This window comes from Nycticebus coucang, chromosome 17, assembly GCF_027406575.1.
Source record: "Nycticebus coucang isolate mNycCou1 chromosome 17, mNycCou1.pri, whole genome shotgun sequence".
NCBI lineage: Eukaryota > Metazoa > Chordata > Mammalia > Primates > Lorisidae > Nycticebus > Nycticebus coucang.
The window spans coordinates 8,973,385-8,993,561 of NC_069796.1; the positions used below are offsets into that span (position 1 = coordinate 8,973,385).

The 20,177-nt window shown below is 34.9% G+C and overlaps 1 protein-coding gene across 3 annotated transcripts in view; it reads left to right on the forward strand.

Moving 5' to 3' along the window:
* Positions 1–20,177, forward strand: part of FER (FER tyrosine kinase) — a 392,818-nt gene that overhangs the window by 70,438 nt on the left and 302,203 nt on the right. For all 3 annotated transcript variants that reach the window (XM_053566752.1, XM_053566754.1, XM_053566753.1), the window contains 3 exons: positions 9,776–9,959; positions 13,421–13,558; positions 14,130–14,249. In XM_053566752.1, coding sequence (XP_053422727.1) covers positions 9,776–9,959; positions 13,421–13,558; positions 14,130–14,249 — 442 coding nt within the window. The remainder of the gene's footprint in view (positions 1–9,775; positions 9,960–13,420; positions 13,559–14,129; positions 14,250–20,177) is intronic.

Consider the following 20,177-nt stretch of genomic DNA (forward strand, 5'->3'; position numbering starts at 1 on the left):
CTTTGTATAATTGATAGCTTTCTTATTCTTTTTTTATGGGTACATAGCCCTTCATTGCAAAATTATTGAAGAATTTTGGCAACATGAAAAATCAGAGCAGATCATCTACCTGAAGAGATTACAAGGGAGATACAGCAGAAAATACCATCCATAGAGAAATTGTTGAAATGTCAGAATTCAGAATATGGATGGAAAATAAGATGAATAGAATTGAGGAGATAGAAAAAGAAAACAAATTAATCCAAAAATTGTCTCAAGAAATTATGTGACATTAAAGACAAGGTCATCAATGATCCACAGATATAATTAGGAAAGTACTTTTCTATACATGGACATAAAGCTTACTTCTAATTTTTTCAACTATATACCCTTCTACCCTAAATAAGTGTCTGTGCATGTGTGTATGGGGTGGGGGGGTGCATGTATGTGTATAAGCAACTGGAGGTATTTCTATATCTATACCTGAGTCAAAGTCTTACTTTGTCACCCTTGGTAGAGTGCCATGGTGTCACAGCTCATAGCAACCTCAAACTGTTGGACTCAAGTTATCCTTTTGCCTCAGCCTCCCAAATAGCTGGGTCTACAGGCACCCGACACAACGCCTGGGTATTTTTTTGGTTGCAATTGTCCTTGTTGTTTAGCTGGTCCGGGACAGGTTCAAACCCGGCAGTCTCGGTGCATGTGGCTGGCGCTGTAACCACTGTGCTACGGGTGCCAAGCCTGTATTTCTTTTATTATGAATGAAGGAGTGAGGTTGACTTTTTTTTTTTTTTTTTAATGTTTAAAGGCTATACATATATATATATGTATTTTTTTTTTCCCCAACTGTGGTAGCTCATGCTAGTCATCCCAGCACTTTGGGAGACTGAAGTGGAAGGATCACTTGAGGCAAGGAATTCGAGACCAGCCTGGGCAACACAGCATAACATTTATCTCTATAAAAAATAAAATATTAGCCAGGCATGGTAGTATGTGCCTATAGTCCCAGCTACTCGGAAGCTGAGGTGTGAGGATTACTTGAACTTTGGAGTTGGAGGTTGCATTGAGCTGTGATGAGGACACTGTACCCCAGCCCTATCTCACTTATGAAAATTTATGTTTAAGATATTCCTCCAGTCATATTCTGTCTCTCCATTTTCTTTCTATCACACACATATACACACACACACACACACACACACAACCACAATCACGTGCACAGTGTTATTTATGGTAGTAGTATGTATCACTGGAAAAACTAGAAGAAGTTATATATTTGTATATAAGGAAGTGCTTTAAATAATTTTTACAATGAAATTCTAGGAAGCTATTAAAAACAACAAGAAAACTAAAGACTAGAATTTTTATAAATAGGTATTTTTAATATGTAAATATATTTGATGAATTGTCTTTTGCCCATTTTTTCTTTCGAGTTTTTAGTATTCTTAAAATGTTAAGAGTTCTTTATATATTACAATTAATAGCTCTTTATCGGTTATGTAAATATTTCCTACTCTTTGTCAGTTGTCTGGTGATTTTTTTTATTATTTTTCTTGCAAATGTTGATACTCTCTCAGGAGTGTCCAGCCTTTTTTCTTTTATGCCATGCGTTAGAGGAGTGAGAGTTGTCTTGGACCACACAGTAAATGCACAAACACTAGAGAAGCTGATTAGCAAAAAGAGAGAAAGGAAAATAAAGGTCCATGCATACTTTTTGTGATATCCAACACCATAGAAAAGCAAAAAAGTCCTCACAAAATCAGTACGCAGCCCCCGGGTCTCAGGCTGGACCCCTCTGCTCCAGCCTTGATGCTGCTTTGAGCAATAAACGGTTCTTTTTCTTTGTCCCAGGAATCTTATATCTGCAGCCAGCATCCCTGAAACTGTGGCAGGCTAAGTTGTTAGCTCGCAAGTGTGTTAAAATCTTCTACCCTTCCGGATTTTTGACAAGGATTTATTTGCTTTTCAGTTTCTTTTTGTTATCTGAAGGATTTTAAGTTTGTTCTTTCTTCTTTTTTCCTTTTCTCAGTTTTGGAGTCCCTTTTCTGTTGTCAGTACAGTGATCTACCAGTATGCTTTTCCTGTATTTTTGCATTTAGAGTGGACCTTTCTTTTCCTAATTGTTGTTTTAGATCAGTCTTAAGCATGCTGTTATCTCTTTCTCTTCTTTATGGCATTTTTACCCCCCAGACCAGCCCTTGGTCTTCACAAAGGCTTGTAGTTGGAGTATGAGAGATCATTTGCAGAAATTTGGTATTTATTTTTCTATTCATAGCCAATTTAAAATTTGGAATTTCTCTGCCTGTTAGTTATGCTGAGAGTATGGATTTTGATTTTCTTTTTGTTCTTTGTTATATATTTTGGTGACATGGGAGATTCAGAATTATTCTGCTGCCACTATCCCAGTTACTCGGAATTCTCTCATTCACAGTTTTGTTACATTATAGAATATAGATTTGGATTTAGTATGTCATTCAACTTACAGGTTATTAAAAGACTGTGGTTCAGTTGAATCTAGCAATTGCTATATTTTCAAGGAAATGATATTACAAAGAATTAGAGAACTTGGTCTTTGAAAGTATTGAATTTTTAAATAAAATATCATTTCAGTTCTCTGAAAAGTTTGAAACCCATAACAAATGTTTCATAAATATTTCCTGATTAATCAAATTATCATATCCCAGGAAATTTATTAAAGGTGGCATGCCCGTGGTCCCAGCTGCTTGGGAGGCTGAGGCAGGAGAATCACTTGATCCCAGGAGTTTGAGGTTGCTGTGAGCTGTGATATCATGGCACTGTACTGAGGACGACTAAATGGGACTCTGTCTCCAAAGAAAAAGAAAGTGGCAAAGTATGGATATACCGATTGCATTTTTTAATGCTTTATGGGAACATAATGGCTGTCTGAATTTTGTGCTTAATTTAGCCTTTTGCTATTAACTACATTTTGATAGTTTTCTGCCACTTAATCTCCATTACAACCAATGAATTAGAAGGGCAGATGATTTAATTTCTACATTTAAAAGTTAGAAATTACAATTTAGATTATATGCTTGCTTGGGCTACACAGCTAACCTAAGGAGAAGCTGAGGCTAAAACTGAGTTCTTCACATCTTTCCTGTCAGAACAACACTGAGTAAGATAGGTCACTCATTTGTTGTTCACATGTGTCACACTGGGACTTAACTTCCGTGTGAAAAACTGTATGTGTGCATTTGGACTAAGTAGCTTATAAGTTTATGAATTCCTGTTCTTTTTTAACATGGCATTCCTAGGATAGAAATTTTAGAGTAATAAGGTTACAATTTTGAAGTTAAGGAATAATGTTTGGAAAGAAAGGAAATGGTAGGATGTTTAGTTATCCAAATCAAAGCAGAGTCTACTTGTAAGCATTTTAATTTTGGAAAATAATCATTTATTATCGGGAGGCTTTCCACCATAATATATAACAAATGCTAAATACTTTAGAAGTTTATAATAAAAACTGCTCAACTTTCTAGATTGGCTCAATGAGTAGTCTAGCCTGTCCCTTACAAATGTCAAACGTACAGAATTGAGTTTTGCTAGTAGCTTCATAATATTGTTTATGGCATGACATCTTGTTTACACATTGTTATCATGGTATTACAAAACATTAAACAGATTTATCAACAAGTGGTGGCAAAAGAATTATAATTCAATCTCTTCATGAATTTTATTATGTGGAGGAGGTAAAATTCAATATATTCTTTCCTGTTAATTGATAAGTAGAATAATTCCACGCCCTGCTTCCACGCCTCTCAATATTTAAAAAAAAAACCCTGTATACAGCAACAGAGATAAGACCTTCTGTCAACAAAAATTTATTCCCTCTGTGTACTTCATATTAATTTAAACTGATATGTAGTCATTTAAAAGTTAAAAAAGTATACGAGTGACCTGACATATTATGAACCAAATAGATATGGCAAGAATCATGTTTGGTAGTATATTGCAATACATTTGTTAAGTAAAAGGAATCCTAAAAATTTTATTTATAACATTGGCTTTCACATACTATTGACATTTATGGAATTTACTTATGCAGTCTCTATGGTATACTAAAGATTTTAAAACAAATTAAGAAAAATAACAATAAAATAAACATGTTTTCAAACTCTTTGCTCTGACTTGTAGGGGAAGAAGATTAAGTTAGGTAGGTAGATTGATAGATAATGCACATACATCAGTAAACCGTATAACTAAATGCAAAAGTGTATGTAAGCTGTAGAGTATCTCCCCAATCCCTGTTAAATATAACCTCCAACTCAGTTTTAAACCTGAGGTAGTTTTGAAGAATTCATTATATGATGATTGTTATTATTATCATCATCATTTCAGTGCAATGGATTTTGCATTTTATGTTTTGAAAGGCATTCTGTTTTTCTGGATATTTTTATGAGCACTGATAAGCTGTTAGTGATTAGATTTTGGCTATAATAGTCTTTTTCAGGTTGTCATACACATGTCTAATAAAGAAAAAAGTATCTTGGAAATTCTTAACTTTTCTAATGTTATCTTGGATCATAAAGTCTTAGCAGGTTGAACATTGGATATTTAGTGAATCGTTCTGCACCAGTTACAAAGACAGATGGGTAGTGTGCAGTTTAAAAATCTGTAGATAGGAGGACAGATGGGTGGTTTAAATGGTTTAAATGTCTCCATGAAAATGTTTCTGTGGAGAGAGTTTCTCCTGAACTTGGACTAGAACATTTAAGGAATTAATTAGGAATAATAGAGTTCATATAAAAAAGTAGTAGTTTTAAAAAATGTGAGAAAATATGGAACTCAGTGATTTGATTAGTTATACCTTTTGAATTGACGATAAAAATTAACACATTAACATGCAATACTTAAATACTCTTGTGCTTGTTTTATTTTCTTATGGATATGTGGGCTGTAGAAATTTCTTAGAATTAATTTATCAGAATAATTGTACATGACCTTTTGAACTGCTGTTGTCAGAACTTACTTGTTCAATCTCAAGTAGCAAAACTTAAACAAGCTTTAAAAATGATGTAGTTCTCTTGACTTTCTCCTTCTGAGGCACAGGAACTACATCTAGGTGGCATAAAAGGAAACAGATCTTCTAGCAGACTAGTGTGTCTCTATGACCAACAAATTCTAGTGTTCCCAAGTACCAGAACCACCACTGACTCCTAGGGGGCTACACATCATTATTTTACATAATTCTTTAGCCACAGTCCACTAGACCATAGTCTATTACCTAGCTCCTCACATGTACAAATTTTACTCTGGTGAAAATTAACAAAAAAAAAAAAAAAAAAGCAAAAACCCCTAAAACCTTGAAATTTTGAAAAACTTCAAAATGGACAATGCCACGGCTAGTCTTGCAACTGCTGTAGCAGGAATTAGTGAACTTGTACTGTTACTGAGGCATTAATGTGACTTAGCTTACATTCAAAAGATTGGCTCTTATATGGTCAGGTGTGAACCTTGGATTTTGGTTGTCAGTTTTTTGCAGGAGGCTCCTACTGACTTGTGGGGAGAAAAAGTGGTGGTCATTTTTAGAGGAAGGCTGTGGGATTGCCCATAGATATGTCAAATGCATTCATTCTTGAGAACTTTTAATGAAATGTATTTCTGTAAGAACTATATATATTAGCAGTACTCACGGATAATTGGTCTGTTCAGGAGGTCTATATCTTCCTGGCTAAGTCTAGAGAGAGGATGTGATTCCAAATATTGATCCATTTCCTTCACGTTGTCAAATTTCTGGGCATAGAGTTTCTGGTAGTATTCAGAGATAATCCCTTGTGTCTCTGTGGCATCAGTTGTTATTTCCCCTTTCTGATTGAGGTTACTAGAGATTTTACTTTTCTATTTCTAGTTAGTCTGGGTAAAATTTTATCCATTTTATTTATTTTTTCAAAAAAAACCCAACTTCTTGTTTCATTAATTTTCTGAATGAGTCTTTTGTTTTCAATTTTATTCATCTCTGATTTAATTTTCGATGTTTCTTTTCTTCCGCTGGGTTTTGGCTTAGACTGTTCTTCTTTTTCCAGTTCTGTAAGATGGCTTGTGAGTCTGTTGATGCTCTCTCTTTCTGTTTTTGGAATGTAGGCTTCTAATGCAATAAATTTTCCTTTTAGGACTGCTTTTTCTGTATCCTGCTGGTTTTGGTAGCTTGTGTATTCATTGTTGTTATGCTCAAGGAAGTTAATGATTTCCTCTTTTATTTCTTCCTGCACCCCACTGTCATTCAGCATAATGTTATTTAATTTCCATGCCTTTGTGTGGGGTTGAACATTTTTGTTGGAGTTGAGTTTCACCTTTAGTGCTTTGTGGTCTGTGAAAATACAAGGTAAAATTTCAATTCTTTTCATTCTGTTGAGGTTTGTTTTGTGTCCTAGGATATGATCAATTTTGGAGAATGTTCCATGGGGCGATGAGAAGAATGTATATTCTTTATCTTTGTGATGGAGTGTTCTATATAGATCTATCAAGCACAGTTGTTCTAGGGCTTCCTTTAGTCCCTTATAACTTTAATTTCTGTTTAGAGGATCTGTCCAGCTCTGTAAGAGGAGTGTTAAAGTCCCCTGTTATTATGGTGTTATAGGATATCATATTGCTCAGACTAAGTAAGGTCTGGTTCAAGAATCTGGGGGCATTTAATTTGGGTGCATAAATATTTAGAATCGAAATATCTTCTTGTTGTATTTTACCCTGGACCAATATGAGGTAACCATCTTTGTCTTTTTTGAGTTTTGTTGCTTTAAATCCACATGTATCTGAAAATAAGATTGCAACTCCTCTTTTCTTCTGAATTCCATTTGCCTAAAAAATTGTCTTCCAACCCTTAACTCTGAGTTTTAATTTGTCTTTTGAGGCTAGGTGTGTTTCCTACAAACAGAAAATGGATGGCTTGTGTTTTTTAATCCAATCAGCCAATCTTTGCCTCTTCAGTGGGGAATTCAAGCCATTATTAACGTTTACTGAGATAATTGATAAGTGTGGTAGCTGTCTATTCATCTTATTTTGTGAAAGTCCATCGCTTAGTTTTGTCTTTTGCATCATTGTGGAAGCTAGGTTCTGTCTTTTAATTTCTGGATACTTACTTTGCTGGTGGTCCATTGTGATGGTCGTAAGTTAAACTTTTTCTAGGGATTTATAGTAACTGATGATAATTGGTGTGGCCACACCTACAGTGAATCTTACAAGGGCACCTTTGAAATTTACTAAATGTAGAATACAAATGTCTTAACACAATAACTAAGGAAATGCTGTGAAGGCTATGTTAACCTGTTTGATGAAAATATTTCAAATTGTATATAAAACCAGCACATTGTACCCCACGATTGCATTAATGTACACAGCTCTGATTTAATAATAATAAAAAAAGGAAGTTCAAAATTCAAATAGAAAGAATTTTTAAAAAGTCAGGGAATACTTTATTTTATGGAGAATTATATTTAAGTAATATATTTAAATGCTTATATGATTATTTACCAGTTCATGACATAAGATGTATTATCCTGTGGGTTATAGTTTAAAAAAGTGAAAATTTATATGTTTAATGGTTAAGGTTTGTTGTTTTCTTTCTGATTTTTTTCAGGTCAGAATTGAATTAATATTCTTGCTCGCTTCTTGTCACTTTAGTGTTTGAACCTATTTCTAGTTAGTAATAAGAGGAGTTAGGAGAGATGTTCTAGTAAAACAATTATTTTCTTATGGTGGAGTTCTTTTTGTTTTAAAATAAAGTAGATTATTCAGGGGAACTTTTTTTTTTTTTAGACAGAGTTTCAACCTTTCCCTTGAGTAGAGTGCCATGGAGTTATAGCTCACAGTACACTCCAACTCATGGGCTCAAGCAATTCTCTTGCCTTAGTTTTTCTATTTTTAGTAGAGGTAGGGTTTTGCTTTTGCTCAGGCTGTTCTTGAACTCATGAGCTGAAGCAATCCACCTGCTTCAGCCTCCCAGAGTGCTAGGATTACAGGTGTGAGCCACTGCCCCCAGCTTCTTTTTTTTTTTTTTTTTTTGAGACAGAGTTTCACTTTGTCACCCTGGGTAGAGTGCTGTGGCATCATAGCTCACAGCAACCTCCAACTCTTGGGCTTAATAGATCCTGTTGTCTCAGCTTCCCAAGCAGCTGAGGCTACAGACGCCTGCTCACAATGCCTGGCTATTTTTACAGACGTCTCTCTCTGGCTCAGACTGGTCTCCAACCTGTGAACTCAGGCGATCTGCCCACCTCACCTCCCAGAGTGCTGGGATCACAGGTGTGAACCACCATGTCTGACCTGAGGGGAACATTTTATGACTAACTTGAACAATTATCAATACCCGCATGTGAGGAGCTAGGTAATGACTATGGTCTAATGGACTAGTGGACTGTGGCTAAAGAATTATGTAAAATAATGATGCGTAGCTCCCTAGGAGTCAGTGGTGGTTCTGGTACTTGGCAACACTAGAATTTGTTGGTCATAGAGACACTCTAGTCTGCTGGAAGATTTGTTTCCTTTTATGCCACCTACATGTAGTTCCTGTGCCTCAGAAGGAGAAAGGCAAGGCAGTTATACTCGTTTGCCTGCCCTTGCTGGGAATGGTCTGAGGGTCTGAACTCTCCACTCTCTGCCAAAACCTTCACTTTTTCTCTGCCTTTTGCTCTGGGATAGAGAGATTTTCATATGGGAAATACTCAGATGGTTGCTGAGCCTAAGCAGAATAGCAGCAGAAGAGGGCTTGTGGCATTAAAAATTCTCAGCATAGGATCTATTTCTGGGGAGAGGATTCATTTGGGGGACTTCTTTGGAAGGAGAGCATGAATTACTTAAATATTTTGAAAACTTTATTTCCTTAATCTAAACTGATGAAAAATATTTTGTTCTGTTTGTATCAAAAGTTTAAGGTTCACTTAAAATTTTCCTTTAATACTCATTTATATGTATTGGCAATCTGTAAATATTTTCTAACTGCCTTTAGTAAATGAACCACAAGAAGTTTTAATTTATAATATTATCACTAACTCCCAGACTTCTACCCTATGAAGTCCAAATTTCTCTGCCTGATTTTCAATCACCTAGCACTGCTCTGCTTATATAGACGTATTTTCTTAACTTCCTCAGAACTTACTTTCTTCTTTAGGCAAGCTTATCTGTTTGCTTGACTATGTAGTGCTGTTTATTCTTTCCATGTATTCACTTAAAATTCCAGTTCACCAGGCTCTATGTCAAGGATTCTTGTTCCCAAACACTGAATTCTCAATGTTTAGCACAGTTCCTAGTAGTGTTCAGTTAATAAGATTCAGTGAATGGAAGGAAGGGATGAAAGGAGAAAGGAAAGATGAGTGGGGAGAACTATCATCTAGTTATCTTTCTTATACTTTTCTATACATGCCCAAATTGTAAGTTCTGTCTCTTTTACAAAGCCTCTTCTGACTAACCCATCTCCAAAAAAAGACCACAAAATTTAACATTGTTTACAAACTTTCTTATTTTCTTGGTTTTATAGTTTCAGGTGCACTGTTGTATCAATTTGGTGTAGGCTCCTGGAAGATGAGACGGATTGTGTGTCTGTATTTTTTGTATTGCATATTGACCTTTATTCACATGAATATCCTGCATGCTCCTTCATAGCAGCCTCTGTGCAGGGTACTGGCAGATCAGTAGGACTTTGCATAAACCTGAGCACATATGTTCAAAAAACCATTGTTGATAATTCATAAAATGTGCAAAATAACACAAAATAGTGGTAATCTAGTTAGTATGTAGTGAAGACAAAACTTTAAAAAATATATTGTTTGCTATCTTTCTTTAGGGAAAGAAACCGAAAAGGCCAAGGAACGTTATGACAAAGCCACAATGAAACTTCACGTGCTGCATAACCAGTATGTGTTGGCATTGAAAGGGGCACAGCTTCACCAGAGTCAGTATTACGATATCACACTTCCTCTTCTTCTGGACTCCTTACAGAAGATGCAAGAAGAAATGATAAAAGCACTGTAAGATACATTTCCTAGTTATCATAAGATCTTCAGAAAATGACCTTAGCATATTTTCTTTCCTCGTTTAGGTTTTGCTTCATAAACTTTGCTGCTGACCCAGCCCAGTGGGTGTCTCAGACCTCAGTCCTTCTTGATTTCACTTCTGGTGTCCATCTGCTGCTCATCTCCTAAAACTTGTAGCTAGCCCCCAAATTGCCCTTCTTTGGTATGTTTTTGTTTTGCTGAAAATTGAAATGAAAAATAATTCATTAATTGACAAGTATCAAGAAATAAACACCTGATTCCGGAGGGTTGGGCATTTAAATCTTGACTGACTAGAAAGCCTCCATGAAAGAATTTTTTGAAGGTTTATTTGCCAGCTTCTTGATCTTTTTATTCTTTATGAGATTAAAATCAACAGATGCTTATTGACATTTTACTATATGCAATGCACGCTGGCTGTGCTTTTGGAAATAGAAATGAGCAGGCCACAATTCTTGCCTTCCAGGAGCTAACAGTATACTTTAATTAATAAATCGAATGCACAAACATTTACCATATACATGGATATATGACAGTGGGAAAAGATGTGCCACCCTTTGGTCTACTTCATCTCCTTTATTAACTAGTTTAGTGTTTTCTGAATGACTGAATTCAATTTTCTTTCACTGAAAATGTGTATAGGGGATTTTCAGTGTTAGAGTTGCTATGAACTAGGTTTAGGGCTGGGGAAGTGGGAATACAAATGGAGTAGAAGTGAAGGAGGGTTAGAGAGGAAATAAGTTGGTTGGTTATCTCTCAGGGGAGAAGATGAAGTTTATGAACAAGTAGTGAATTATGAGAGAAGGAACTTGGGCTCTTATATTCTTGTTAACTTACCCGTAGTTACCTAAGTCAGCTTGTGAGCTCCTCTATTAGTGTATTTTGAAACATAGCAGTAAATTGATGCCAAAGATGATCGTGAACATTTTTCAGGTTATGATGCAAGAGGAATCTTGAATAAGTTAATAGGCATCAGAGTAACTACTAAATATAAAATGTTAACTTCTAAAACAATTTTTTTTTTTTTTTGTGCAATACAATATAGTTTGCAAAGCACTTTCATAGGCATTTGCTCATTTGCTAACCTGTTCCTTATAATTTCCTGGAAAATTAGGAAGAGTAGATTGTGTTTGTGACAGATAAGCCAGTTCTGATCCAAAATCACAAGGCAAAGAGGTGGCAGATCTGGGAATTTAAGCTAGATAGATCTTCTGATAAGCCTAGCACTCTTTCTTTGAGAAGGATGTGGGTTCAATTATCTACCCCCTACAATCATGTGTACCCAGAATTTCAGAATGTGACCTTATTTGGAAGTAGAGTCTTTGGAGATATAATTAGTTTAGAATCTCAAGCTGAAATCATTCAGGTTTAGGGTAGGCCCTAAAGCCAATGACTGGAGTCCTTGTGAGAAGAGGATACACACAAGAGATGCAGAGAAGAAGGCCTTGAAGACAAAGGTAGAGACAGGACTTAGGCTGCCACGGAATACCTGGGCTATCAAACCCTGGAGACTGTCATTGTATTAGAAATGTCTTTCTGTAAAATTTTCCAAGTTGCGTTGGACAACACATATTCTATTTTATTAATTATTCAAAAGGAGAAATGTTAGAAAAACCTTTCAATACTTGATCAATTGTTACCCCGTTATTAAACTTGATAAAAATGACTTATTTCTTTTGAAGGGCTCCCTGATACCATAACATATTTGCTACAACTACCTATCCTGGAGTTATATTATTCCATTTATATATAAATAATTGAGATCAGGGATAAGTAGGTTCCTAATATTTCTCTTGGGTAATAATGACTTCCAGAGCTTCTGAGAGGAGACCATGTTTGTCTTTGTTGCTTTTCTGATTCTGCTTTACTGACTGTCCTCTCTTTTGTATAAAGATAACTAGATATCTAGTTATATGAATTTTAGGTTATCCTTCATATTATCAGAAGATAAAAGAAGTGTTTTATTTCCTACTTGAATATATAATCTTTTCCATGTTGGTAAAGTAGCGAATTGTCTACTTAAAACATGTGATTTATAAATTTAGTTATTTATCTCTACTTTAAATTACATAATATTGATTTATAAATATTTCCTTTTCTGCTTTCATTTTGTGTATCCATATATTTTGAAACTGTTTGCATGAATTTTCAATAATAGTATCTTTTATCATCACTAGAATATCTTTTTGAGACATAGAATTGTTTCCCATAGCATATTATCCTTACTTTGTAATACATTATCTTAGATTGAGCATTTTAAAAATCTAAGCACCGTGGTACCACTGAAATTGCATCTCATGTGACATGTACTCATTCATATAATAGTAGGAGATTTCCTTTTTTCTCCCCTCTGTCTTTAAGGTGAATATATATGATCTCCACGTCACAGCCTTTTACTGTATTGTTTTATAAGAGTTATCTATATAGACTCATTTGCATTAATAGCGTTCAGTACTTTCAATTGTGAGGTCATAACCCCAGGGATATTGACTAAATATATATTAATTTTAAATTTCTCTATGTCTCTCTTTTCTTTAAATCATGTCTGTCAGATAATTTCTCTAGTCATTTGAAACTAGCATCGCCTGAAGCAGTTTAACTCGACTGTTTTACACAAAAGAGTATTTTGCTATTTAAAATAAAGTAATTGAGCAAATGCTTTCTAATAACAGATGTTTTGTAAGGATAACTTTTTATGAGAAATGATTGTGGAAAGGAAAAACAGCCATGCTTTATATTTATTTGGGCATGTGCAGGATAAGCCTGTCGGTTCACATTTGTTGTTGAGGCCACTAATAACCCGTGGCATGTTTTTACAGCACAGCATTTTTAAGTAGGGATCTGTTCTTTGTGACAGAACAGTTTTTTTTTCCTTTTGCATTTGTTAGACCAGGTTAATAACCTTGATGGCCTTTTTGCGGCTGACTAGAGGTTATTTGAAGAAATTTTGATGTTATTCGAAGTATAGAACCAGTTGGACTAAATATATAAAACAGAGCAGAGGCCCAGAGGAGCAAGAGAAGAGGCAGGGGATCAGGCGTGTGAAGAAGTGGCGTCAGTAGAAAGGAACAGTAAGAGTCAGGAGCTGATCAGACTTTCATGTTATGGAATCCTGAATTTCTGTCCGAATATTTAATCACAGAAGGTTATCAACATTGGCCCTACATTTTGAATATATCAAATACATGTTTGAAAAGGCAATGCTTTATGCTAGATCATTTGCTGTTATTATATTATATCAAATGCAAATTACCAATCTGTACATTTATATATTTCCTCTGTTTGCTCTCCAGGTATATGAACTATCATGATGCATGAAACCATCATCTATAAATATTGATATTACATTTCTTATATTTATTGTTCTGAATCCTTTTTGGGTCTGTGTTTCTCTTGATAAAACTTTAAAATACTGTAAATTTTATTTTTGTTTCCAGAAAAGGTATATTTGATGAATACAGCCAGATAACCAGTCTTGTTACAGAGGAAATTGTGAATGTCCATAAAGAGATTCAAATGTCAGTTGAACAGATAGATCCTAGTACAGAATACAATAATTTCATAGATGTTCACAGGTATGATATTTTCATTCCTCTTTAAGGACTTATGATAGTATTACTTTTTCCATCATTTAATAGTTAACCAAATTAAAATAAATATTTAGGAGCTTATTAGGACATGGGATATTTTAGATTTATATGTCTGCTTTTATCTTAAAGTCTTTTCTCGATGATAACTAATTTGTATAATGATGTTTAAAAATTTGTGAGTTATTATATTATCTCTTGAATCCATATTTAATCCTTAAAATTATATATTTTTAGTATTTATGTAATAAGAATACTATGACTTTATATTTGTACTAAACTTTATGATGCATCTATTTCTTTTTCATGAATGCATCTTATTTTATACTCATAACTGTGACAGAATAAATCAGATTAATATTTGCATTTTACAAATGAGGAAACTAAGTCTTCGGTTACATGATTAGATCTTTGATGCCTATGGTTTAATTTGATTTATACTATTTGTTTTTACTTTGTTAACATAATTTTAGGTAAGAACAAATATTCTGCCTTTGGTATGTACTAAAATATGATAGCATATTCATATTGATCGAAGTTATTTGGTATGCTTTTCTAGAACAACAGCAGCTAAAGAACAAGAAATTGATTTCGATACTTCCTTATTAGAAGAAAATGAAAATCTTCAGGCAAATGAGATTATGTGGAATAATTTAACAGCAGAAAGTTTACAAGTAATGTAAGTATTTAGAAAATCTGAACAATTTAAATATTGTTGCTTTATAGTTGTACTTTATCATATTTGAAATTACAAGTTTTTTTTTTTTTTACAAGTAGCAACAAGTAAATTAGTTTATTTTTCTTTTAGGTCAGGGTCTCTTATTATCACTAATTTTGAATTTTGGTAATTCTGAAGATCAAAGTTTTGAGTGACGTTTCATTAATTTGCCCAACATTGCTGGTATTTATTTACATTGGAATGATGCTTTATTCTTTTCAAAATTTATTTATTTTTTAATTGTATTTCATTCTCAAAATTTGCTAGAACCATTTTGGAAATGAGGATGCTGAATGTTAAAGATTGGAGAGTCATTGATGTCAGAGTATCTTTTGAAGCATGGAAATCTTTTATTACATACTATTAAATCAGTTTCTTCATTGTTTCTGTTACATAAAATTTTAAAGGAATTTTGAGAAAGGTTAATGTGTTTTTATTACTTTTCAAGCATAAAAGGCAATTAATAGTACGTTTCTGAATTTAGAAAACATAAAGTACTCTAGTTTTGAATATTTAAACTGTTTCCTGATTTTGTTCAGGAGCAATGCAAGGAAGCATTTATTAATAAGCATTGTGTTTATCATTAGAAAGGATTATGCCCTCCTTTCTCTTCAGTATTGAATTTATCTCACCTATTAGAATTGTACCTCAAATGATAGCCAAAAAGTCCCTATGTAACATAATTAAACAGTCTCCTTTCTGTTGTAGTAATGTAGTAATACAGATAATTAGATAAGGTATGATGCTGGGAGTAGCTCTTTGAAAAGGAATTGGAATCTATAAAGCTGGCCAGATAGGATTGAGGAAGCTAACAAATGTGTCCACAAATAACTTGTACAAGAAGAAGGCTTAATAATTAGGGTGGATTGATTTCTGTTGAGAGGAATGGAGGTATGGAATTACCCTGCATGAGATGGCTTTTCCTAGCAGCCACATTGGGATTCTTAAAGGTGTTCCCCAAGTTTTAGATTCCCTCCAAAGGAGTCTCACTTTGACAATTGTTTTGATTATTAACATTTATGATGTCAGCTACTCCACACCAGAGAAAGTTCACACCAGGATGATTTTATATTCCAGAGGAAATTTTGACAACATGTAAGGACATTAGCCATAGAGGGTGCTAAACATCCGACAGTATACAGTATACCGTACCACAGCATAGAACTATCTGGTGAAAACCCCAACTATCTAGGATTGGGGTCAAGAAACTATGTTCTACATGAAAGAGTTGAATATATGTCACAAATTGGATGTCAAGAGTGCCTCAATTGCTCTGCAATGACACATTCTAATTCTCAATTAATGTGCTGTTTGGTGAAGGACTAGGAATAGATTACTCCTGGTTTTTTTTTTTTTTATTAAATCATAACTGTATACATTGATATGATCATGGGGCATCATACACTCGCTTCATAAACCATTTGACACATTTTTATCACAGTGGTTAACATAGCCTTTCCGGCGTTATCTCAGTTACTGTGCCAAAACATTTACATTCTACATTTACCAAGTTTCTCAAATACCCCTGTAATATGCACCACAGGTGCGATCCCACCGATCCCCCTCTCTCTCCCCACCCCCCCCTTTCCCACTTCCCCCTATTGTTAAGTTGTAGCTGGGTTATAGCTTTCATGTGAGAGTCCCAAATTAGTTTCATAGTAGGGCTGTGTACATTGGGTACTTTTTCTTCCATTCTTGGGATACTTTACTAAGAAGAATATGTTCCAGCTCCATCCATGTAAACATGAAAGAGGTAAAGTCTCCATCTTTCTTTAAGGCTGCATAGTATTCCATGGTATACATATACCACAATTTATTAATCCATTCATGGATCGATGGGCACTTGGGCTTTTTCCATGACTTAGCTATTATGAATTGGGCTGCAATAAACATTCTGGTACAAATATCTTTGTTATGTTGTGATTTTTGGTCTTCTGGGTATATGTCCAGCAGAGGAATTACAGGATTGAATGGCAGATCTATTTTTAGATCTCTGAGTGTTCTCCATACATCTTTCCAAAAGGAATGTATTAATTTGCATTCCCACCAGCAGTGCAGAAGTGTTCCCTTTTCTCCGCATCCACGCCAACATCTCTGGTCTTGAGATTTTGTGATATAGGCTAGTCTTATTGGAGTTAGATGGTATCTCAAAGTAGTTTTGATTTGCATTTCTCTGATGATTAAAGATGATGAGCATTTTTTCATATGTCTGAAGGCCGTGCGCCTGTCTTCTTCAGAGAAGTTTCTCTTCAAATACCTTGCCCAGCCTGCGATGGGATCCCTTGTTTTTTTCTTGCTGATGCGTTTGAGTTCTCTGTGGATTCTGGTTATTAAATCTTTGTCAGAGATAATACCCTGCAAATATCTTCTCCCATTCTGAGGGCTGTCTGCTTGCTCTGCTTACTGTGTTCTTAGCTGTGCAGAAGCTTTTTAGTTTGATCAAGTCCCAGTAGTGTATTTTTGAAGCTGCTTCAATTGCCCGGGGGGTTCTCCTCATGAAATACTCACCCAGACCAATTTCTTCAAGGGTTTTCCCTGCATTCTCCTCTAGCATTTTTATAGTTTCATGTCTTAAGTTTAAATCTTTAATCCAATGAGAGTCTATCTTAGTTAATGGTGAAAGGTGTGGGTCCAATTTCAGTCTTCTGCAGGTTGCCAGCCAGTTTACCCAGCACCATTTGTTAAATAGGGAATCTTTTCCCCACTGAATGTTTTTAATTGGCTTGTCAAAAATCAAATAGCGGTAAGTAGCTGGATTCATCTCTTGGTTCTCTATTCTGTTCCAGATATCTACTTCTCTGTTTTTGTGCCAATACCATGCTGTTTTGATCACTATCGATTTGTAGTAAAGTCTGAGGTCTGGTAGTGTGATTCCTCCTGTTTTGTTTTTATTTCTGAGTAATGTCCTGGCTATTCGACGTTTTTTCTGATTCCATATAAAACGAAGTAATGTTTTTTCAAGATCTTTAAAATATGACAGTGGAGCTTTAATAGGGAGTGTGTTGAAATTATATATTGCTTTGGGTAGTATGGACATTTTGATAATGTTGATTCTTCCCAGCCATGAGCATGGTATGTTTTTCCATTTGTTAACATTTTCAGCTATTTCTTTTCTTAGAGTTTCATAGTTCTCTTTATAGAGATCTTTCACATCTTTTGTTAGGTAAATTCCCAAATATTTCATCTTCTTTTGCACTACTGTGAATGGCATAGAGTCCTTAACTGCTTTTTCAATTTGACTGTTGCTGGTGTATATAAAGGCTACCAATTTATGAATGTTGATTTTGTAACCTGAGACGCTGCTGTATTCCTTGATCACTTCTAGGAGTTTTGTAGTAGAGTCCCTAGTGTTTTCCAGATATACAATCATATCATCTGCGAAGAGCGAGAGTTTGATCTCTTCTGACCCTATATGGATACCCTTGATCGCCTTTTCTTCCCTAATTGCGGTGGCTAAAACTTCCATTACAATGTTGAAAAGCAATGGAGACAATGGACAGCCTTGTCTGGTTCCTGATCTGAGTGGAAATGATTCCAATTTAACTCCATTCAATATGATATTGGCTGTGGGTTTGCTGTAGATAGCCTCTATCAGTTTAAGAAAAGTCCCTTCTAGATCAATTTTCTTGAGTGTTCTGATCATGAAGGGATGCTGGATATTATCAAAAGCTTTTTCTGCATCAATTGAGAGAATCATATGGTCTTTGTTTTTTAATTTGTTTATGTGCTGAATTACGTTTATAGATTTACGTATATTGAACCAGCCTTGAGACCCTGGGATAAAACCAACTTGGTCATGATATATAATTTGTTTGATGTGTTGCTGGATTCTGTTTGTTAGGATGTTGTTGAATATTTTTGCATCTATATTCATTAGTGATATTGGTCTATAATTTTCTTTTCTTGTTGGGTCTTTTCCTGGTTTGGGGGTCAGGGTGATGTTTGCTTCATAGAACGTGTTGGGTAGTCTTCCTTCTTTTTCTACATTTTGGAACAGGTTGAGTAATATAGGTACTAATTCCTGTTTAAAGGTTTGGTAGAATTCTGACGTGAAACCATGTGGTTCCAGGCTTTTCTTTTTAGGGAGGTTTTGTATAGTTGATGCTATTTCTGAACTTGATATGGGTCTGTTCAACATTTCCACTTGATTCTGGTTAAGTCTTGGAAGGTGGCGTGCTTCCAAGTATCGGTCTATTTCCTTCAGATTTTCATATTTCTGAGAATAAAGTTTCTTGTAATATTCATTAAGGATTTTTTTGGATTTCTGATGAGTCTATGGTTATTTCGTCTTTGTTGTTTCTGATTGATGATATTAGAGATTTTACTCTTTTTTTCCTGATTAGGTTGGCCAGAGGTTTATCTATTTTATTGACCTTTTCAAAAAACCAGCTTTTTGATTTATTGATCTGTTGTATTATTCTTTTGTTTTCAATTTCATTTAATTCTGCTCTAATTTTGGTTATTTCTTTTCTTCTGCTGGGTTTGGGGTTGGAATGTTCTTCCTTTTCCAGTTGCGTGAGATGTCCCATTAAGTTGTTAACTTCCTCTCTTTCTGTTCTCTTGAGGAAGGCTTGCAGTGCTATAAATTTCCCTCTTAGGACTGCCTTTGCAGTGTCCCAGAGGTTGTGATAGTTTGTGTCTTCATTGTCGTTTTGTTCCAAAAAATTGGCGATTTCTTTCTTAATCTCATCTCTGACCCAGCTATCATTCAGCATAAGGTTACTAAACTTCCATGTTTTTGTATGAGTATGCAGATTCCTGTTGTTACTCAATTCAAGTTTTATTCCATGATGGTCCGAGAAGATGCATGGAATAATTTCTGTTCCTTTAAATTTACTGAGGTTAGACTTGTGACCTAAAATGTGATCAATTTTGGAGTAAGTTCCGTGGGCTGATGAGAAGTATGTGTATTCAGTTTTGTTGGGATGAAATGTTCTGTAGATGTCTGCTAAATCTAAATATTGGATGGTTAGGTTTAAATCTAAGATTTCTTTGCTCAGCTTCTTTCTGGAGGATCGATCCAACACTGCCAAGGGAGTGTTGAAATCTCCAACGATTATGGAGCTGGAGGAAATCAAGTTACTCATGTCTGTTAGAGTTTCTCTTATAAATTGAGGTGCATTCTGGTTGGGTGCATAGATATTAATAATTGAGATCTCGTCATATTGAGTATTACCCTTAACAAATATGAAGTGACCATTCTTGTCCTTCCTTACTTTTGATAGTTTAAAGCCTACTGTATCTGCAAATAAAATTGCAACACCTGCTTTTTTCTGATTACCATTTGCCTGAAATATGGATGACCATCCTTTCACCCTGAGTCTGTATTTGTCTTTTAAGTTGAGATGTGACTCTTGTATGCAACAAATATCTGGCTTGAGTTTTTGTATCCAGTCAGCTAACCTATGCCTCTTTAGAGGACAGTTTAAGCCATTCACATTGATGGAGAGTATTGATAAGTCTGGTGGAATTTTGGGTATCGAGTTTTTCAAAGGTCGAGTGGACATTTTTAATCCTTTCGCCAGTGTGGAAGTTGGAGTTTGATCCGAAGTTTCTGAGTGAGTTTACTTTTGTGGTATAGGATTGGGTTGGTCATTGTGGAGGATAGGTCTGAGAACATCCTGAAGAGCTGGTTTACTTATGGCAAATTTTTTCAACATATGAATGTCATTGAAGTATTTAATTTCTCCATCATAGATGAAACTCAGTTTAACTGGATACAAGATCCTGGGTTGAAAGTTTTTTTGCTTTAGGAGATTAAATGTTGATGACCAGCCTCTTCTTGCTTGAAAAGTTTCAGCAGAGAGATCTGCAGTTATTCTAATATTCTTACCTTTTTACGTTATAGTTTTCTTTCGCCGGGCTGCTTTGATAATCTTCTCTTTCATG